The sequence below is a fragment of the Vigna umbellata genome, chromosome 2 (assembly GCF_029865625.1).
Source record: "Vigna umbellata cultivar VRB3 chromosome 2, Vumbellata_1.0, whole genome shotgun sequence".
In the NCBI taxonomy this organism is placed as follows: domain Eukaryota; kingdom Viridiplantae; phylum Streptophyta; class Magnoliopsida; order Fabales; family Fabaceae; genus Vigna; species Vigna umbellata.
The window spans coordinates 10,860,564-10,883,726 of NC_142166.1; the positions used below are offsets into that span (position 1 = coordinate 10,860,564).

The window sequence follows — 23,163 nt, forward strand, 5'->3', positions numbered from 1 at the left end:
AACCATTGAGTTCAAATTTTTTTACGCCTAATGACACTTAAATGCATCTCTAATTACATGTATAATGACTGATCTAAAACCCACACATGCTTGGTCACAAAATTCAAATAAAAAGAATGGAGAATTTTAAAATTCAAATTTCAAAAAACTAAAATAAAGAAATGCTCTCATGAGTCAAATTTAGGAGACGAGGTTCAAATGGTTGTATGTTTCTCATGCTACATTTTGTCAAGATTTCTTCACTCTCACATGGAACATAATTAGCTAAGAACTATACTTCATGATTAGGCTTTAGTTTGGGCTTGACTTGAAGTTTTCTTATTGTGCTTCTTTTTTAAATCTTGGTCACCCTTCTGTTATTTTTTTAAACTTGAGAAAGTCTAACAACATAATTCTATTGTTGTGAATCTTTCCTAGAATTTTCTTCTTTAGTCATTTTTTCATGTTTCTTTTTATTTATTATTGAAGATCATTTTCTTATTCTTTATTATATTTATCTCTAATCCTATTCATATCATTGGTCAACTTGGCAAATATTAGAAGATTGTAAATCATAACAATAATTTTGTATTACTTCTAAAGAATGTCTAATCTACTTGACTCTTGCACTTTTATTTAGATCTTGGTCTTCTTCTTTTATAAGACTTATTTGGTCTTATAACATTTACATTGTGTGATATTTTTATATCATTTTTTGCTAAATACGTCTTATCTTCATTAAAGACTATGAGGCAAGTCATGTAGGTTGGTCTACAACTTGTACAAATTTATAAGGTGGATTAGATATTTAAGCTTCTCAGCTTGCATAGACTCATATCAACCAACATTAATTTTTATTATTATTATTATTTTATTATTATTATTATTATTATTATTATTAATATTAATGTTTTGTAGTATGATTTGTATATTGAATATGATTAAATATTTTAACTCATTTTTTTCATTAATATCATATTTTTTCAAGTACAACTCTACATTTTATTTCATTGTCCACTTAATTTGTTTTTTCATATGTTTACTTATTAAATAGTAAATGATTATCATGAAGGTTTTTTTTTAAATTGTTGATTTGTAGTAAAATCTTATTTTATAAAGTACTCAAATTTAAAATTAAAAAGTTATGAAAAATATTTTATATTTTTTCATTTTTTTTTAAATTTATGTGGGTCAATCCACATGCAAACCTTTAATTATACATATTATATATATTAATCTACAAACTATATGTGCATCAGTTTGTCCTACTTCACTTTTGCAAACTACGATCAAAATTGAACAAATAAATGAACCTACTGACATTAACCCCCCAAATTTTATAAGATTTTGCATAAATAGAAAGTGCAGAATTTTCAAACTTTATTAATTAAAACTTTATTAATTAATTATGCGACTACATCTAATGTCTATATCTAATTACATAAAATTATATTTTACACACTTGAACTTAACTTAGGATTTGAACACATTTTTTGGATGAACCATTAAAAGAAAGGGATTGAAGGGAGAAGATGTTAGTTATAATTAGCAACAGTTTGATAGTGGTTTGCTAACTAAAGTGGGCATTATCCCAAAGATTGAGTAGTGTTACATATGAAAAAGCAGTGAAAGTAAAATAATTAAAAAGAAACATGTTGGAAGACAGTGTATGATGAAAGAGACACGCGCAGTGTACTTGCGACTTCTTCAATCGGGCAAAACGCACTTACAACATTAAAGGTGGATTTGGGTCCAACAACTTTATTACTATAATTATTGTTATTATTATTATTACTAGTTCTTCCTTCTGCTGTGCAGTGGGAAATAAAATCATTACTGTGAATAGTGTGAATTGGTTTGGATCAGATCTGTGTTTCTTGTCGGAGAGATATGTCACGAGGGAGATCTGATTCTGGTGGTTGGTTGAGGGGGTGTTTGGTGGTGTTCGCGGTGGTTTCCGCCTTGGGAGTGTGTGGGCCTGCGCTCTACTGGCGATTCAAGAACGCCATCTCTCTCCGCAATTCCCACAACAAATTCTCTTGCCCTCCTTGCCTCTGCAACTGCCCTCCCCCACTATCGCTATTCCAACTCGCTCCTGGTTTGTACCTTTTGCTTTTGCTTTTGCTTCAGATCATGCAAATCAAAAACGCGTTTTTAATTAATGAATGAATGAAAAAGATACCCACCAATTGTTTGCTGATTTGTTTCTTTTTGGGTATGCACAGGATTGGCGAATCTCTCTGTCTCAGGTTTGAGTTTCTCCTCTACTTTTTCATTTTTATATGGTTTCTCTTTTATTATCTTTACTATGGGTTTTATGATCTGATTATCGTCTTTATTAGCAAAGTATCTTCTTTTTTTCATTTGGTTTTCGCTATCGTATTTTCTGTTCTGAGTTAGATGTTGGATTTTGAAACAATGGTGATTTCGAGATCTTACATGGTTGAGGGATATGATATGTTTGAAGAAACTTCTCCTTTAGATGAAATGAATTGGAAGAAAAGGATGACATTCCATTTTGTTAAAACTAGTTTATGCGTTTGTTAAAGAAATAAAATGCTAGAGAAGGACAATATTGAGCTTCTACAGATTACTGTAGGCATAAAGTAGTTTTAATTTATGAAGAAGCTTATTTTATTTTAGTTTGTTAGGATAAATTCAAATTCTGAGAGTGTCTAAGCATGCAAACTAACAACAAAAAACACTGTTGTTAAATGAAGCTACGATCACATGAACAATTGTCAAGAGCTGACTATTAAGAGCAGGAATAACTTAGATCGACCAAGTACTTCAAAATTGGCAAAATGTCAGTGTCGTACATGTATCCAATAGCTATGCACATACAATATGCCTAGATAGATACATATGGCTCTGATATGACTAACCACTCGAAGATATGGCATATCAGACTAAGGTAGGAGATATTCATATTCAACCCTAATGGGAAAGGGATATAGGGAACTTTCTTCTCTCAAACATGTGTTTTGGGTTTCTCATATCACACATCATAATTTTTACGGTTTTTGCTTTTCACTTTTTGCACTTGTTTATCCTGCAATATTGCTGCTCTTCCATGCTCTCTAGCTTCACACATCACATCTGTTATTCTGTTAACGTTTCATTCACTTCATTGAAGTATCATATCCTCTTCTATTCTGTTTGTTTTACAGCATTTTTTATGTGTAAACAGTTGCATCTAAGTTGTGACTTGATTTTTGATGAATTTTCTGCATCCCTGTATCCGTGTGGTACCATACCACATACCTTTACTAAGTTTTTAGGTTCTTAGGTAGACCCTTATGCATGTGATTTGATCTCTTGGCTCAAGTTCAGGCGTGACTCTTTTTTCTTGCTAATTTGTTTTTCATGTTTAGATAATTAAAGACGTGAAGGTTAAATTAAAGTTTTAGTTCGTTAACATTTTTTATTTCTTTTTAAATCGGTCTTCACACTTAAAAAATTGTTGAAATAGTTCCCTTTGTCATTTTCTGTCATAACACTTTCATCTGGCTAACGTGGTGGAAATTTCTTTTGTCTATATATTACTTCTTTATTGAAAAGGCCAATTTCACCAAATTATGTGCACCTTTTTTTAATTTGGTAGGTGCTTCTTTAAATGCTCTGTCGATCAATGTAAAATGGCTTATATGGACTATATTAGCAGAAGGAATTAATTTCAAAACATCTGAGAATAGGAGAACTGATTTAAAAAAAGATAGTGATTAAATTAAAGACGAGTAAAAACTATACAACATTAAGTACTAAGATTCTAATATCATCAGGCCGGTGAGGAGGTGCTATTGCTTTTAAAATAGGAAATCTAAATTCACATTTTCTCAAATTTCTTATTTGTAATCAGTGTCATGATGAGTATAAAGAGTATGGCAGCTACTAATCACGTTCTTGACACTATCAGGCTCAAACTTGTTACTAATTTTGCTACTGGTGACTGCATAGTGCATGTGAATAAAATCATTTATGCTGATAAACAGATTGTGGAAGTAATGACCCGGATCTAAAGGAGGAGATGGAGAAGCAGTTTGTGGACCTTCTAAGCGAAGAGTTGAAGTTGCAAGAGTCTGTTACTGAGGCAAACACACGGCACATGAACATAACTTTGGCTGAAGCAAGAAGAGTGGCATCTCAGTATCAGAGAGAGGCTGACAAATGTATTGCTGCAACTGAAACATGTGAGCAGGCAAGAGAACGAGCTGAGGCCATACTCATCAAGGAGAGAAAGATAACTGCGGTGTGGGAGCGACGTGCTCGTCAAATGGGTTGGGAAGCAGAATAACTGCATAAGTTTTGTTATTTATATTCTTTATGGCTATAATCATGATTATGGTTTTACACAAGAATACAAGCAAAATGCTTGGTTTGTCCACCAATTTAGGTTAAAATTGATATCCTTACTGTGTTTGTAACTGTATCCCTTATATGCTAGTATCAAACAAATTTTATGTCAGATAATTAGTCTGTTACCAAGGTTATAACTCATGTTCATCGACTTGATTATTTTTATACCCTATATTTAGCTCTGGTTTGAAGTAAATTGCTCTCTCTCCAGTTGTTTTTGGGCCATTACTTACAGTTTTTTAAGCACTTGGATTTTGGTTTTCTTCTTGCTCCCTATCAAATTTCTTCCTGCACCCATCATTCTGAATTTTATTTAAATCAATTTTGGAAATGTTTTTCCAGAATAGGAGTGGTGGGTGTCTGATTAGTGTCTTTCAAAAAAATGTTTCCAGAATTGATTTAGTGAGTTTTGGAAAATAAAATCCAAAATGATAGGATGCATGAAGAAATTTCCTTGAATTTTCACTTAATTACATTTTAGGCTGTCAAAGAAATGAGAACAATTAAATTGGTTCTTAAAATTATTTGGGGGAAAATTGAAAAGAAAATGTAGATTCGGTATTGGCGGTGAAATGTTATGTTCAATTTTATGAAAACAATAATATAAACACATAAATCACTTTATTTGCAACTTAATTTAAACAAAAGTTAATGGATTTTGGAAATATGCTAAGACGTTCTAGACTAAAGAGGGGAAAATAGGTGAGAAGTAGGCATAAATTAAAGTTGTTTGGTGGAAAAAAAAAAGGTAAAATAGAATAAAAAAGAAAATTGTTCGATGGAGAAAAATAATATAAAAAAAATATTTTTCAAAGATGATTTGCATATTATTACTTATTTGTATTATTAATAAATTATTATTTTCATTAATTTAATAATTTATTTTTATTAACATTAAAGTTAGCATAACAATATGAACTTAAAAATAAAAAGTGTAAAGCTAGTTGAGACAATATAAAATAAGATAGTGCGGCAAAAATAAGATTCAAATCTGTGAGTCAATATGATCCACCATGAGTTCAACCCGTAATGAACCGAGTTAGCTCGTCAATTCATCTAATTTTGCTTTTGAATTATATTTGGAATTTAAGATGATTTTGGATTGTAATATATTTTTTTATATTTTGAATTGTATTTGGAATTTAACATCATTTTGGATTCAAATTTATTTAGATTTGAATTAAAAAATATTAAATTAAAAAAATAATTGTCATTAAGTGAGTTAGTGAGCCAACTCATTTAACCTATTAATTCGTGGTGAGCCATACCATGTTCTAGTTTTTATGGCTCCAACTTGTGGTGGGTCGAATTAAGTTAGGCTGGATAGTTCATTTTGATAGAACTAAAACCATAGGAGAAGGGATTATCCAATACCAAATAAACAATTATGTTTGTAGAAATCAAAATCTTATTTTCTTCATGATAAAATGCAAAAAGATGCATGGAACTTACCCATTTTTTATTTCACAACTTTAAATAATTTTTTCCAGTCAAACCAATTTCTTTCTAATGTTGAATTTGTATGATCCCGAAAATTTATAATAATTAAGAAAATAAATAAATAAGGTTAAATAGATATTTTGAATAAGAGATAAAATAATTTATAAGTTATATAATTTGAAAAATATTTTATTCATTTTTTAAAAATAAATGGCATAGTAATTATTCAATTTAAAAGAATTATTGGTTTGTTAACTATTTAATTTAGAATGTTTATTTTGTTAAAAACATATTAGGGGTAAAGACCTAAAAGTTGGTATTTCATAATAGAGTAGTAGTTTAAAAATAATGAAACTCGATTATTTTAATATTGAATGGTTTTAATATAAATAGTTTCATTATAAACGAGTTTCATTATTTTAAAGCACACCATCTCTCTATAAACTACTTTTCTAGAGTTCTTTCACATCACTCTATGAGTTTTTCTTCTACTTTTATTTGTTTGAAGATCAGGGACCACCGCGATGAGATCTTTAAGTTTACCCGATCAGTTTCTCTCAATGAGTAAGTTAGTTTCCATTCTTTTTCTTTGGTCTGTCTCGTTTCCTTTGCATGCAAGTAATAGTGTTTTTGCATGTGTCATTTGAGTATTCTATAAGACTCTCTACTGATCAATGGTTCTAATGGTGTATCCTGATCATAATTTTATTGTTTGTAAGTGTAATTAGTATTCTTTGATCTGAGGGAGATGTCAAAAGGTTCTATAGAGTCTATGGTCTTCAAACAGGTAAGAGAAGGTAATATTTGCTTTAATTTTATGTTAAGAAATATGCATTTATATTTGATAGATTGTGAGATTGATGTTTGGTTGAACCTGTTACAAATTGAGATGATTGTTGAGTGATGTTTGTATCTTGATGAGTGAAGGTTTGTGTATTGATGAATATTATTGTGTATGCTTGTGAGTTAATAATTGTTTGGACTTTGATGTCGCTAATTGGAATTTAATTAGATAGAAAAACTTATGTAGAAATGAAAGTAGTAAAAATGAGTGTTGTTGGACTAGTTATTGGTCTAATTTGGGGGTTTGATAGGTGGATTTCTAGAAGAGTGACTTGGGAGAGATAACTGATGTTTGGAGTCTATTTTTAGGATATCTAAAACTTTTCTAGAAACTTAGTTAACCAAAAATCTCATGTTAAATTGGGAAGTAGAAAATAGGTAGAGTTATATGTTAGTTTTAGTCTAAAAAGAGGATCTTGATAGGTGAAATTCTAAAGGGTTTAATGTAGGAGTAAGCTTGGTGTTTATAGTATGTCCTTAGGTGTTTTAAGACTTGTCTAGCCACTTTGTACACCAAAATATGATTTGTAACTTGAAAAATATGATATCTTGAGTTTTAAAGTGTGATTTTGATTTGGTGCAGCTTAATTTTGACCAAATAAAGAAAATGGTATTCAAATTTGGATATAAACATGTTCTTGAATCATTCCTAGTGTCAAGGATACCATTTTGTTTATTTGGATGGGGATTAGGTGCAACCAAATCCGAAAATCATATTGTTGTAAAAAACTAACAGAAATAATTGATTATCAGACTGGATAATTGATTTTTTTAGTCAAAATTATATTTTTGCATATTAGTTCTCTAAAATAATCAATTATCAGACTTGATAATCTATTATTGTAATAGGTATTCTGATATAATTGATTAGCAGGTCTGATAATCGATTATTTTAGTAGATATTATTGTATTTGCTTAAAACTCTATGGAATAATCGATTATCAGTCGATTATCATACCTGATAATCGATTATCTCATAAGAAAATGGATATTTATAGTTTGTGAATATGTTTATGTATGTGTTTATGGTGGATGAATGTGATGGTATGTATGATGCTTCATGAAATGAAATATTAAATATTAATATGTATGGTAGTTGTTCACACATGTATGATGTTTTGATGATGATGATTATTATGTCTTGATCATGTGCATGGTAGATGGATGTAATTCCATGACTCTCATGTAGAGATTTCACGGTAGTGTCATTATTGTAGGAGCTTATCCTTAAGGGTTATCTTGACAGTCTAATGGTCATTCATTCTCAAGTAAAGATGAATGAGACATAAGGTGAGAGTAGCAAGAGGTCCTAGTCTAGGAGATTTACCTCAGTCTAAGGTGTTAACGAACTAACCTTGTGTATGGTATGATAAAACCCATTGGCTCTCTAGAGCAGTCGAGGCACAACAAGTGTAGAACACGATATATCACAATCATAATTCATGGATGGTCAAGTCTAAAATCTATTTGTATGCTTGGGTTGTTTTGGTTTGAAAGTAAAATGTGTTGTATGCTAAATTGTAATTGCATGACTTGAATTTCTTTGATAATATTAGCTTACCATTTCTTCTTTGTGTTTGTTTGTCTGTTTTGTTTCTTCTCTTTTGCAATGATCACCTTAATAGTGTGAGTTTAAGGGATGACTTGGTGAGCAACTGTTGGGAGAAGAAGGAATTGAGGCCTAGAGTATGATGTCGTGTTTTAGTTTTGGAAGACCTATTACACTTTTGGTTATGTGTAATATCTCATAGTTGTGTACAATCTTGTATATCTTTTGCTATTATAAGTTATTTATGGATATATGTAATAACAACTTATAGGTTTTTTTTTTAGTTGACTGGTTTGTAATATTGAAGGTGTGACAAATCTCATGATAGTTGAATGTTATACAAATTGGGATGTTACATTATGATAAAAGATAAAATAGTTTATTAATTATTTTAAAAATATTTATTTAAAAAGTTATGATAAGATATCTAATGATTTATTAATTTAAAATATTTATTTTATTTAAAATATTTTTTTAGAATAAAATCATATATCAAATATAGAAGATTTTTTAAGAGATAAAATAGTTTTTTAATTATATAATAAATTTGTTTTGTTTAAAAGATATTTTAAAAAATAAAATATTTGGTGAATAATTATTAAGATGTTAACAAATTCCATAAGAGATATAGAAAGTGGTTATTATTATATATATATTATATATATATATATATATATATATATATATATATATATATATGATGTTATTCTTTAAATAATTTTATAATAAGATATAAGATTTATTATGTGTGTCATTATGGATATATACAATAAATATAAAACAATTTTCTAAGAGATAGAATAAGTAATAAAGATAGGGGAGATATATCCTAGAAGACAATTTTTATTTTTGAGAATGATATAAATATGAGAAGTGTGGAAGAGGATTAGAGTTTTTAGAAAAAATCTTTTTAAGTAGAACTTAAGAGAAGAATGAGAAATAATTGTCAAGATAAAGTAGAATGAATTAAAACAACATGAAAATTTTTAAGTAAATTTTATATTCAGAAAGGAGAACTAGCATTCTTATTTTCTTTCTTGATTGTATGTGTGTAGATATGACTAGTAGGATTATAAGAGGAGCTAGCTCTCTTTTTTTCTCTTGTATATAGTGTTGTTATTCATACTATCATTTTTTAGTGTTAAAACACAGTTGATTTGAGGAATGTATGAAGATTTTATATTTTAGATGTGTTTATAGTTTGTGATTTTGATGGATTTGGTGTAATTTAGAGTTTAATCGCTTATAGGTAAAAATTGGAATTTTGTATTGTTGCTTAAATATTTAAGGATGATATTATCTTACTTTTGGAACAAGATTAAGAAAAATTGGTTTAATTTAGTCAAGTGTAAGGTTCTAGGCATCCCCTTTTTTTTTTTTCGAACCGGAAAAATTTTCATTTCTCTTTCCTTCATTGTTGTATCAAATTAAAATTTAGAAAACTGATTTGTGGCATGTGGTTCTTCACTTTGACTATTAAGATTTTCGATTGCAGGGCTTGAGCTAGAAAAATAAGTCTCGCATAATTGTTCTATTTTAGATTTCTTTTTCTTGTTCTTCAAATTTAAGAGTATTATTGATTTGATTTATTGGCTGGTTGTAACCATTTATTGTGATTTTTATTCTCTTGTATCCATAGTTGATCTTAGTGAAACTTGATTGGTTGATTTGTGTTGTGAGTTTTCATTTCTCACATTGATAGGATTTTTTCACATTAAACAATAGTAGTGTTCTCTTTTGTAATTTATATGATTATTTGGAATTATGAATGTGTAGAATGAACTCAACAGCTGTGATCTTGAATATTAAATTTATTTGTAAAACTCTTTCGAAGAATTGTGGAGAGTGATTTTTGTCCATGAATCTTTATGAAAGAATAATAAAAATGTTAATCTCTACTTAATTAATTATACCGTGTGAAAAATGATGAATTTCATTTATAAGACTATTTGAAAGAAGAGTGAAAAGTAGAACCTATGTACTTTGTTCATTGTATTGAAAGTGGACTCTATCAATGAAATTTCTTAGAAAAATAATGGAAAGTGGACTTCACCTTAAGACTTTTAGAAACAATGAAAAGTAGACTCTATCCGTGAAATTATAGAAAGAAGAAAGAGTAAGCTACATGCTTGAGTTACTCTAAATGCGATTAGGAAAAGTATTTTAATCTGTTATGTGTATGTACAGGCGCACAACTATATACATAATACTAGTAAAATTATGCTAAGTTTTAGCTCTATAAACTTAAAATACACTTTAGAGCCTTTATAAATTCTTAAAATGATAATTGATAAATGAGAATAAAAGATTTATTAAAAAAAAAATACTATTTTATTATCTTTAAGATCAGTCTATATGGTAAAATCATTCTATATGGAAAAAAGTTCAGCCCATCTTATTTTTTTTATTTAAGAAAACTATATAAATGTTCTCAACAATATTTTTTTTGTCTGTTTCTCTTTTTAAATTACAGTGAAGGCTGAACATATGATTGACTTGATTGATTGTATTGGATCAATAATATGATTAATCAAGTTGATCTGATTCAATTTTTTAATTTTGTAATATATATATATATATATATATATATATATATATATATATATATATATATATATATAATATGGTTTCTTAATCTTGTTTATAAAACCGCATTAGGCAATTTTTATATTAAAGATTTCAATACTTTATTGTAATGAAATCATCAAATTTAAATTACAAAATTACATTGTATTGAAGTATTTCAGATATATTTTCAACCTTTTTTATTAAATAAATTTAAACTTAAGTTAAAAATACCAAAATTGTTTTATGTATATTAATATACATTGTATCATCCAATGAGTAACCCAACAAACCGATCACATAAGGTAATGATGGACCCAAACAACGATGAAAAGACTATGTTGTCTAATGTATAATAAATAAAAGAAATAAAATTATGAAAATAAAGTTAAACTTCGAGATTATATGTAGAGTAAACTCAGTAGTGTTGGCATCAATACACTTCAAAATACAAATATGGAAAGGTAAGTTAGAAACATAAAATGAGTTATTATCCATAACTTTTCCACTAAGTTTCAATTGTATGAACGGAATGCAAAAATATACAAATGAGAATTTTCATTGACGATAAAATAATGCCAAATTACATGATAAAACAGGAACTCTTGCATCATAATTGATTTTCTTTTCGACCAAGAATTTCCTCCCTCGAATCTTATACCCCACCCCAAAGTGGAAACTATCATAAATTAAGGAATAAGAAAATTTTACAGTTGCAAAAGGACTTGAGAAGAATATGAGACGACATAACTCAGAAAGATTAAATTACCTTCCAAAACACTATTTTACAATGAAGGCTACTTTTTGAATCTTATGTCAAATATACAAAGGAAAAATCGACAAACTGAGATCCACTTCAAGCTCTTCTCATGTCTTGCCTTCGTCCATCTCCAAAAACCTCTTCTATCATGTTGCATGTTGGTAAAAAGTCAATCTTATTCTTAGAGCATGACACAAAGCCAGTATCCCACACTTTTGCATCACAAGGCTCCAAAACATATCCTTGGTTGTAACCATTGCTTACTCCATTATAGTTACCACACCAATGATCCCCATTTTCCGTATTCACCTTAGTCTGCCGTGAGGCAACTCCTGCGTCGGAAGAAGTGCATGAATCATCTTTAACTTTTTCATCACACGAATCCTGCCAAACAGGTTGATCCTGAGGTTGAATTAGAGGGGAACCACCAGAGTGAGGCATCTCTTCTACAGGATCGTATTTGGAATCATCATCAATGTTCCTACTAGTAATAAAATCCACTGTTTCATTAGCTTCACAGGGTTCATCAGCAGCATACTCATCATAGGTTTGCAAATCATTATCTTGGCAGTCAGCCATACAAGACTCATCTTGACATACCGGGGACTCAGCAACAGAGTCCTCATCTTCCTCTCGAGTTGCAATATCATTGCTGTCACTACCTTGCCATTCATCATTATCACTGTCAATGTTTAATAGGTCATTCCTGTTCTGTTCTGCCCTCCTTCGAAGCATAAAGACATTAAAGTAGTAACTCACTATTTCCTTTTTGGTTCGTGAAGGAAAAGCAATAGAAAGATAGTTCCAGAAATTCTTGTCAAGGGATGCTGGATTATTGAAAACAACCTCATGAAATAATTGCTCATCCTCAGCACTCCATTTTTCTGCCACTTGTTCTCCCATGTTAGTGAAGCCCAATTCAGTGAATTTCTCAGGCCCAAAGGTTTTTACAAGTTTATCTCTTTCTTCTGCAATATGTTGTCTAACACATCTCATGGATCCCTGATCTTCACAGTCACACTCAGTTCTTCCCTTGCCAACTTCATCGTCATTACTAGATAATTCCATTTGAGGCAAGGGAATGACACAGGTCCCCAACAGTCTTTCCTCAGTTTCTTCCCTGTCCCCAACAGTAAAGTCTGTATCTGAAACAGAAGCTGAGGCATTTGATCTATTACTGGCCCCCAAAAAATCCCAAGCTGGAACATCGGCTTGATGATTAGCTCCAACAGATACAGGTTTGCGAGGAGAGTGTTCCAGAAGTATGGAATAAATGTCCTCATAGCGAGTCAGTGTCCTTATTGGTCGCTCTGGACTAAAATACTCTGGAAAAAGGGCAAGATGTAAGGGTGGTTCTAGATGGAGATCATCAGCTGTGCTACTAGTGGCCCATGAAGAAGCAGGAATATCTATAACAGGAAAGCTTGTTTCAGAGTTCCCAGCCTCTATAGCAAGTTCACCAAAACTTCCACTTTCGACCTTCTCAACACCTTCACTACTAACTTGTGTACAGCCATCCTCTACAAGTTATAATGCAGTCATATCAAAATGTATTCGGTGAAATCTAAAATAAAAACTAAAAGGCATTATTAGAAAAAAACCCAAAACAGTCCTTCAATTCTCCCATTTCCTGGTTCAAGCAGTAATAGATGAATGATACTAAATTTTAAACTACCACACAATAAACAATAAAACATATTGACAATACTCTCTATCCTACTAGGAAATATAATGAAATCACCCAAAAAATGTGGGACAAAAGATATAAAAATTAAGAAAGTTGAATAACTATAAACTCTGAAGCTCAAACATGTATTGTAAACGGGTTCACTAATAGAGTGGAGTTGAGCTACAGTATTATCTCAAGTTACTAAAGCAATAGCTTGAAACTCGTGAAAATGCTCATTTTTTAATTTCAAATATACAGCTGATGCTCAATATTGGAGAGACCATCAACTAAACACCCACCCGAAGGTTTTGGCATTTGGGTATGGTAATCATCATCGGGAAAGACAGATTCTGATAATGAAAAGAGCTCATGGCTGGGTCCTGCATGTTTTGGGTGTTTGAAAGATCCCTCAAGTATTTCATCAGCATCAAAAGAACGCTTCTGCACCATGATTACCTGCAGGCTAGGATTCAACAAAGAATAAGACAACAGATATTAATCAGAATAAAAGCTTATAACAACCAGAAAAATAGGCCAAAAAGATCATGATGTAACCATTTACAATGAGGGATGATGCATGCAATATAACATTGAATATTTTTAAACAAAAACAAGGTCAAAACTGTTACTAAACATTAAATTAAACATCTTCAACATATATCAGTAATTGACACTGACCATGGAAACTCATCATGCTTAAATACTAAAATTAATTCAGAACTTCATTCACCAGTAGGTTGTACTGTGTTAAAAACAAATGACCTGTACACAATTGCTGGCTGCAAAATCAAATGACAAAAACATATTGTAGAATGCTTCTCCAAATAAAAAATCCAGGTCTACTTAACAAATATTTAATAGCAATAAGACATCGTACAACAACAACAACATTGCAAGGCGTAAATAGAACACTAGATGTTGAACCCCGGTCCTGAATAAGAATGCCTTGTATTTAAATCACTGTAACTACAATTTATATCACACATTCGTAAAAGCCTAGTGGCCCTAGTAACCAACGCAACATTTACTTGAACAATCAGAGCCCAGTGAACACCATTGACAATTGCAACATTTAGGGACAAATCGGTATACTGACATTATTTACTCCAAAAACACAAACTCAGACCACTGACAAAATTTTGACTAGAAAAATAAAAATAAATTGCCACCTTATAAATGCATGAAATTTCCATAACATGCAAACACAAACAATAATTGTCACCAATAATAAAAATAACAACAATAATAATTTATCTATCATACCTTACACCAGTCTCCTTCAAATTATATGCAGGGCTGAATCGGACAATTGAGAGCTCTAATTGAACGTAATCAAACAGGAGAATCCTAATTGTTCAAGGAATCGAAGTTTCCCTAAAGGAATTAAGCAAAACAACAAAAAGCCCCAATTTGAGAAAACCCTAACCCTAGATCTTTCCAAATCCAGCTAGAACGACGGACAAGTATTACGATTCGAACCGAACCGAATTACCCGACACAAGATCTAACAACCCAGACCAGGTTTCAGAAGGATCGCACCCAAATCAAACATGCGTCGAAAATAATTTACAAAAACCGCAGAAAACGAACGAGGCAACAAAGACCCAGAACCCAAATCGAATAGAAAAATTTCCCCTTCCAGATCCCGTAAGGTGAAAAACAGATCCAGAATATTCCTCCACGGAAACCCTAAAAACGGATCCCGTCAAGCGATAAGGCCAAAATTGGGACCGGTAGGCGCAGAAAATGAAGAAATAGGCGAAGGGCGGGTCGATTGGAGGGATGGCGGCAAAATTGGGGGAGGAATCGAGGGAGAAAGGAAAAGAAATCAAGATCGGAAAAAAAATGCGGCTAAAGACGAAAACGGAAAAGCTAGGGTTAACTTTTTTTTTTTTTGGTTGGTGCGGGAAAGGAATAAAAGGAAGAAACGACACCGTATGGTTGTGTGTGAATTATAGGAAATACCCCTGGTGTTTGTTTGGTTTGCGTTTGAGGTGTGAGGGATGCGAGTGCGGTATATATGGGACAGTGTGGGAACGAGTTTGAGGGTAGATTCCGAATCATAATTATCATTGCTCAAGCCTCATCTGACACGTGGCATTCTCTCAAAGGATCATTTGTGTTTTCTTTTCTGACTTTCCCTTTTATGGGCCAACGTGAATTTTGTGGGTGGGGGAATCTGGGGACAATAATCAAAGGGCCCTTTTTTTATTTTTTTATTTTTTATTTTTATTTTTAACTTATATATAAAACAAATATTTTATATTTATTCTCTTCTTCTTCATTTTTAACACCGCCCTATCATTCATATTTTTAATTGTAGTTGTTTTTGTTTTGCACACGACACTTGTATATTTCTTTTGGGCCTTTTTTTTATTTTAAGAAAAAAATTATGTTTGTATTTATCAGAATTTTATTACCTTTATTTATACACAATTAATTCTACATCTAGAATCATGTTTTTCAACATGAAAAATGCCGTAAAATGAAAAATAGGTTTCATATGTTTTTTTTTCTTTTTGTCTTTTTATGATGAAAGGTTCTAATGTTGAATATTTAGTACGGAAAGAGAAAGAGTGAAAAGAAGGATGTTGACAAGGGAGGGATATAGAAACAAGAACAATGAAATTTGAAACCATGAAGGGTAATGTAGTTATTAGAAAGTGGGTTTTAAGCCTAACTCAACCTCACAAAACCGATTTGTAAGGTCAGATTTGCACCTCACTTATATATTATAAATTGGCCTTATCTCTAGTTGATGTGGGACTTCCAACACACCCCTTCACAGTGAGGTATAGACATCTCGTGCGTGATAGTAGAAATTAATGGGTGGTCCGATAGCGGTCCGACAACGGGTGGAAAAAAAATGCTCACTTAGAACTCGTTAGGATAGGCTCTAACCATGGCTCTGATACCATATTTGTTGTTTGCTGGGCAAATTGTACCACCCGCTAAGTCCCACATCGACTAGAGATAATGCCAAATTATAATATATAAGGGGTGCAAACCTCACCTTACAAGCCGATTTTGTGGGGTTGAGTTAGGCTTAAAAAATCACTTTCTAACATGGTATCAGAGCCATGGTTGGAGCCTATCTTAGCGATATTTCTTGTTTCTTGGGCATTTCTATTCCACCCGCTATCGGGCCGTTATTGGACCACCCAATTTCTACTATCACGCACGAGATGTTTATACCTCAACGTGAAGGGGGTGTGTTGGAAGTCTCACATCGACTAGAGATAAGGTCAAATTATAATATATAAGGGGTGCAAACCTCACCTTACAAGCCGGCTTTGTGAGGTTGAGTTAGGCTTAAAAACCCACTTTCTAATATGGTATCAGAGCCATGGTTAGAGTCTATCCTAGCGAGTTCTAAGTGGATATTCTATTCCTCTATTTCACCCGTTATCAGGTCATTATCGAACCACCCAATTTCTACTATCACGTACGAGATGTCTATACCTCGGCGTGAAGGGGGTGTGTTGGAAGTCCAACATCAACTAGAGATAAGGCCAAATTATAATATATAAGTGAGGTGGAAACCTCACCTTACAAGCCGGTTTTGTGGGTTATGTCTTATTGTAGAACAAGCAATAGAATTCTCAGAAGTAATAGCAACTGGTGAATCAAGGGGTGTGGGTGCAGGAACTATCATGACATACAAGCCATCTCTTTCTTCAGCTTTCCCAATCATCTACAGGGTTGACTTGTACTGTATTTCATAGGAAAATTCAGAAATGTTAAGTTTACAAGATAGAGATTTAGTTAACTTTGTGACCGAAATAAGATTGACAGAAAAATTAGGAATAAACAAGACATTATGTAAAGTAAGGTGTGGGCTAAGTGAAACTGTGCCAGAAAAATGAGCAAATGAAGAATTCTTGTTGGGTAGTGATACTGTAATTGGTGAGATTCTATGATAAGAAATAAAATGAGACAAAGAATTGGATATATGATCAGTAGCACCTGTGTCTAGAATCCATTGGGAATAGATATTACCTTGAGCCTGAGAAGAAGTGGAAGCATTATGAGAGCTCACTAGATTGGTAGAATGTGGGACTGTGGGATTAGATTGAGGAAGAAGTGCCAATAGACCATGAATTTGCTCTTGAGAAAGTCCCAAAAGAGTCCACAATGTTATAATAGATTCTTCTACAGTAGTTCCTTCTTATAATAATTCTTCGACACAGTCACATTCCTCAACTCTGGGATGAACTTTGCAATTTTCGCCCTATTCTTGAATGTCAATCTTCTGCTTCTTGTTGTGTTATTTCTAAGACAATGAAGGAATATCGTGAAAATGATTGTGTTCTTTGTTTTCTTATAGGCTTGAATGATAATTACTCTGTTGTTCGCTCTCAGATCCTTCTCATGGATCCCTTGCCTTCTTTACCCAAAAATTTTTTCGATCATAATTCAACATGAACAACAATTATAATTAGGAATTCTTTCTCAACCTCCAGTCATGGCGTCACAAGTTTCTCAATCTAAACCTTCTTTTTCTACCTTCAATGGCAAAGGTAAACCATCTCCTTCCAATGATTATGGCCGGGGAAGATCTTCATATCAAGGTTCCAAGGCTCGTTCCTCAGGGGGAAGGTTTGGTGCACCTCGACAATGCACTCACTGTGGCAGGACAAACCACACAATTGATACTTGCTTTCTAATACATGGATTATCACCTGATATCAAATCTAAAATAGTCCATTTCTAATATGGTATCAAAGACATGGTTAGAGCCTATCCTAGTGAGTTCTAAGTGGGCATTTATGTTTCTATTCCACCCGCTATCGGGCCGCTATCGAACCACCCAATTTCTATTATCACGCATGAGATGTCTATACCTCGGCGTAAAGGGGGTGTGTTGGAAGTCCCACGTCGACTAGAGATAAGGTCAATTCATAGTTTATAAGTCGGTGCAAACCTCACCCTACAAGCCGGTTTTGTGGGGTTGAGTTAGGCTTAAACCCCACAAATATGGCATTTGTTCACACACACATAAATTAAATATGGTTTTGGTCCTTAAATTATCAAGCGATTTTGGTTTTCGTCTCTCTACCAAACATTGATCCATTTTCACCCATGTTCTTTTAGAAAGACTCAAATTTAGTCCTTCATGACCAATGCCATTAATTTTTTCTGACTTGACTAACAGTGTATGACATCCTCAAGACACGTGTGCGTTTCAAATAAAAAATATGTTTTATTTTCCACTTCATCTTTTTCTTCTTTCTAAACCAAGGCTTATCCCCCGCACATTACCACCCAGCATCTAAGCTCACATATAAGTGTCCCTTCTCTACCTCCATTGCCCAACATGCATCACCAATCCTCCCACACAACCAACCCTTCACTCTTGGCTCTTAAAATCTTCACACCAACACTACTCTCAACTTAAATCAAATTCATCTTCTTCCTGAATCAATTCACCTTCATGACATATCTAATCAAACACATCATTATCACAAATCAGAAAGCAATAGGGAGTCAATAGAAAAAGGGGGAAGCGGTGTTGCGGTGGTCACTAGTGGCACTAGCGACGCTCTTGTTTATAAGTGGGGGAAGCAATAACTTTCTAAGACCTTGAAAAATAGTTATATTTAAGAAGATATTTTTTTTAGAAAAATTTGTATTATGCTATAGTAAAATATCTTTACAACTACAAAAAAAAATACGTACGATGCTACAGTTAAAATACATACAATGCGATAGTAAAAATACCTCATAAAACATGTGTTGCTGCAATAAAAATGTAGTATTACTATAGTAACCCTAACTTCTACTATAAATAAGATGAGAAAATGAAGTTTTTCATGAAGAAAGTAAAAGTGAGCAAGGGTTTAGTAGCAAATAAGAAGATTTTAGGGCTAGAATCTGAGTTATATAGAAGGTAGAAAGAGCTTCTAAAGTGGTGCTCTTCATCCAGGAAGAAAAGAGAATCAAGTAAGAGGAGCTAACATTTCTCAATTCTTATTTTGTAATAAGCATTGATGGTCTAATATTGTTGTGGTGTAAAGGGAATTATTCGTACTATTGTTTTTCTATGTGAACTTAGGTGATGTAAATTGTATGTGATCTTGTATTGAATATGTGAATGTGTAAATGTTAATATTGTAAGTAGGTGTTAATTATTTTTTATTATCCTATGTTCTTTGTTGGATTGATGCCTTGGGATGATAATAATGTAAAATTTGTGAAAGTTAGTTGGAGAACACTTTGGCTAAGGAAAGAAAATGTACTTAAGTTGTCAATTGAGACACACCCTCGTTTTCCTGTAAGTTTACTCAACAAGCTTTCACTTTATTTCAAAAGTGAAAAATAAGTTTTTTATGTTAAAATAATTAACAATGTGAATTTCAAATAAACTATGATTATTATTCTGAATATGTGAGCTATAAAGATATTGGGATATATACTTAGTCCAATTGTGAAGTTTAGGTTTCTTTGATTATGTTTTCCTTATTTTTCTATTTTCTAAGTTACCTTAGTAAAATCTTAATTCTCACTTAGTCTACCGTTAGATCAACCCGAAAATTTTATATATGAATCATAAGACATAGTAATTTACTTTGACCGTCATGATTTTTAATTTGAGGTCAATACCTAGAGGAAGAAATTTCGTAATTTTGATTAAAATAACCATAACTTTATTTCTATCTTTAAGTTACCTCGTTAAAATTTCAATCCCCACTTCGTTTATCGTTAGATTAAGTTGAAATATTAATTTATGATTCTTTATATATATTACTATACTTTGACCACCTGAATTTTTATAATTGGATGTTTGTACTTAGAGAAATTAATTTCTCATTTTGATAGAGCTTGAAATCACTAGAATACTTTCCTCGAGTTGTTTGGGTAAAATCTCACTTTCTACCAAATCAACCGTTAGATTAATCTGAAATTTGAATTTATAGTTCCTACGACATATTGATTCACCTTGATCGTTCAGATTTTTTATTAAATATTTATGGAAATTATGTCGTGTTTATTAAGGATCTCAACACGGCCTAAATTATTTTTTTGGACCACTAATGCAAAATTTAAGATTTTCACTTTAGTAACTGTAAGATCAAAATGAAAATTTTACCATAGATTCTAGATATATTGTGATTTAATTTACCCGTTCAAATCTTCAATGTGAGACATGTACTAGGAATAAACTTCTATGTAACGTGATAATAATTTAGATTCTTGATCCATAACCTTCGATTGGTAAAATTATGTTGAGGTTGTACTTGTTATGAGTAAGTTAAGATTATAAGAAGAGTATGATATTTATCTTGTCAATAGGTATATGTATGATTTATTTATTATAAATTTTGGGTATTGACATGTTTGCGTGATGGAAATGGGTTATTACCAATTTATGATTAATGAATGAATATGATTGAGTTAGGTGGATGAGATGATATGATTAATTGATTTTGTATAATGCTAAGTGAATATAAGGAATTGTGAGCTATGAAATGAGTATAAGTCTTTATTATCGTAATTGTACATTCGAGAGTAGTACGTTTGATTTCCACTATGGGGCTTTTAGTTTAAGTAGAGTGACCCAAGAGGCTAATGAAAGCGGACAAAGAGTGGTTTGATCATAAAGCTTCAGAGAGGAAAGTATAATATAGTTGTAAGGCTTAAGGAAGCAGGCATAGAGTGGTTTGACCATAAGACTTTAAGAGTAAGCATGATATACTTGTAGGGAGTATGGAAACAAGAAGGATAACTTTGAGAGGAGTCACAAGAGGATATGTTACGAAAAATAAAAGATATAATAAAGTGAATTAATAGCATCGAAATAATTGTATGTATAAATTATAATGATATATGATTGAATATAGGGTGAATGTGTTTAATGATTGTATGGTTAGGTCACTCTTATTTGTTTGTGCAATGATCGTATAACTCGTGTTGTTATACATAAGCATATGATGTTGTAGATGCAGTCAGACATGCTAGAGACTAGAGATATGTTGGGAAAAAATTTTCGGGACTTTTTGATAAAAATAAATTTGTATCCGAAAACTGTGTTGTTTAAGATTTGTAAATCTGTATTCATGTTAACTTGTGAAGACTGTGTTTAAGGTTTGTAAGTTTAAGATTATACTTATGTTAAATCAAAAATAAAGTTTTAATTATGGATATCAGATGTTAAATTTAAAATTTTGTTTTACTACTCGTAATATCCTATAGAAATTTGGGGTGTTACAACAGTGTTTCGTCGAAGGATGAAAAACAAATCTAGAGAATGGATGTTGCATGTTGTGTTTGCAATCTAGAGGAAAACAAGGGAAACACTCACATAGAAAGAGGAAAGTTTAGCGCTAGTGATACAGTTGGTGTTGTTGGTGCTGACAACAATGAGGTTGTGCGACGACTATAGTAGGTAACAACAATATTTTTTGTCCCCCATTGTCGGTCACAATTTAGAGATAGAGAGAAGATGTGAAGCTGCCATGAATGGGAGGAAGCTCTTCCTCGTGAGAGAAAAAGAGGTGGAGGTTTAATAGACTAGGCCATTCATTGTTGTTTTAACCTCAATTATTGTTTTCCACTACTATTTTTGTTTGATTTTTATCTGTTGTTGAACATTCATTTCGTGCACCCACATATTCTGTTATACCCGAATATTATTGTTGAATGTCAACAACGTTGTCCAACACTTCATACAGCACAACAACTGTGAACATTTGCGACAAGATTGGTTTCATGTGGGCCATAAATGTAGGATAATGGTACTCGAAATGGAAGAAGTGGAGAGTTGGGATAGGTGAAGAAGAAGATGAAATGGAAAATAAAATATATTTTTTAAATTAAATAATTTTCCACCTCTCATGTTGATATGCATTATCATTAGTCATTTCAAAGAAAACATTAGTTGTTTCTCATTAATAGTTGATTTCATAAATTTTGAAAGGATAAGAAGCTAACTAAATCAAACTTTGAAAGAAGAAATAAAACTAAAATTGCTTAATAGTTAATGGACAAAAACATGATTAATCCTATATATATCCCATTGCCTCTTGTAACACCCACCATGAAAATTAAGAATATTTCTCCTTTTGTTTTTGAAATATTCCTAAAAAAATCCTAACTAAGTTTCTTTATAAACTTAGTGAGTTTAATAATATTTAATTTTTCATTGAAAAATTTCCTACAAGATGGAAAAATGACATGATTTGTCTTTTAGAAAAATTGTCATATAGATGAAATTTTTTCAAAATTTATGTTTTGTTGTTTAACAGCAATTGATCAAAATTTTAAGATATGTTGAATTGAATCATATTCTAAAAGTATTGCTTGCAATTCATCGTTTACTATTGTAAGACTAAATATAGCACACATTCATATGCCAATTGATTAGTTGTTTCATGTTCATTATTCAGGGTAAGGCTGAAGCAAATTTTGATGAAGCATGAAACTGTGGCTTTTTCTTCCTACAACCCCACAACTTCTTTACGGACCCCCATTTTCAAAATGGCCATTATCCTTCATAAAATCATGTTCTAGAAATTTTTCAGAATAAGCTTTCCAGAATTTCAAAATATGATTTTTGAAACAGAATTTCTTAGAATAAGGTTTTCGTGAATGGAATTTTCGAAATGAATTTCTTGAACGAATTTGCAAAACCAGTTTTCCAAAATGTATCTAGAACAATTTTTTTGGAACAATATTTCTTGAACAACTTTTCCAAAATGTTTATAATACCTTTTGCGATGATTATTTCAAAATGAATTTTCCAGAATAAATTTTCCAATATACATGAAAAATATGTTTCAGAAATAACTTCTCAAAAGTTTTTTTCGGCAACGCATTCTTTCTCTTTTTCCTCTGCGGCGGCAGAGCACACAACATCTATGGTTTGGTAAAATGAAATAGGATATATGTGAGTACGGGGTACGTTTAGTAATGATTGGGTGTAGGAAGCACAATCCAACTTTGTGGTATGTTTATTGAGAAAGATGATCAGGAGGTTTCTTCTTGCACCCCTATTTTCTTCAT

At 31.7% G+C, this 23,163-nt stretch overlaps 2 protein-coding genes across 3 annotated transcripts; one reads left to right on the forward strand and one right to left on the reverse strand.

Moving 5' to 3' along the window:
• Positions 1 to 1,666: 1,666 nt before the first annotated feature.
• Positions 1,667 to 4,531, forward strand: LOC124845344 (uncharacterized). Its single transcript, XM_088106115.1, has 3 exons — positions 1,667 to 2,077; positions 2,205 to 2,228; positions 3,972 to 4,531. Exons 1-3 carry the CDS (start codon positions 1,870 to 1,872, stop codon positions 4,271 to 4,273), a joined length of 534 nt encoding a protein of 177 aa, XP_087962241.1. The 5' UTR covers positions 1,667 to 1,869; the 3' UTR covers positions 4,274 to 4,531.
• A 6,744-nt stretch (positions 4,532 to 11,275) lies between these two features.
• LOC124845346 (uncharacterized) lies at positions 11,276 to 15,156 on the reverse strand. 2 transcript variants are annotated; one of them, XM_047322426.2, is made up of 3 exons: positions 14,425 to 15,156; positions 13,461 to 13,617; positions 11,276 to 13,012 (listed from the first exon to the last, which is right to left on the reverse strand). In XM_047322426.2, exons 2-3 carry the CDS (start codon positions 13,609 to 13,611, stop codon positions 11,589 to 11,591), a joined length of 1,575 nt encoding a protein of 524 aa, XP_047178382.1. In that variant the 5' UTR covers positions 13,612 to 13,617; positions 14,425 to 15,156; the 3' UTR covers positions 11,276 to 11,588. The 2 variants fall into 2 exon arrangements, with proteins under 2 accessions (XP_047178382.1, XP_047178384.1); XM_047322428.2 differs by having other exon boundaries at positions 13,461 to 13,624.
• Positions 15,157 to 23,163: the final 8,007 nt, after the last annotated feature.

Bases quoted from the DNA above. Each gene is read 5' to 3' on its own strand.
- LOC124845344 (XM_088106115.1), top strand. From the start codon at position 1,870: ATGTCACGAGGGAGATCTGATTCTGGTGGTTGGTTGAGGGGGTGTTTG. The intron at 2,078-2,204 runs GTTTGTACCTTT...GGGTATGCACAG, and splicing joins GCTATTCCAACTCGCTCCTG to GATTGGCGAATCTCTCTGTC. The intron at 2,229-3,971 runs GTTTGAGTTTCT...GCTGATAAACAG, and splicing joins GGCGAATCTCTCTGTCTCAG to ATTGTGGAAGTAATGACCCG.
- LOC124845346 (XM_047322426.2), bottom strand. From the start codon at position 13,611: ATGGTGCAGAAGCGTTCTTTTGATGCTGATGAAATACTTGAGGGATCT. The intron at 13,013-13,460 runs GTGGGTGTTTAG...TATAACTTGTAG, and splicing joins CCAAATGCCAAAACCTTCGG to AGGATGGCTGTACACAAGTT.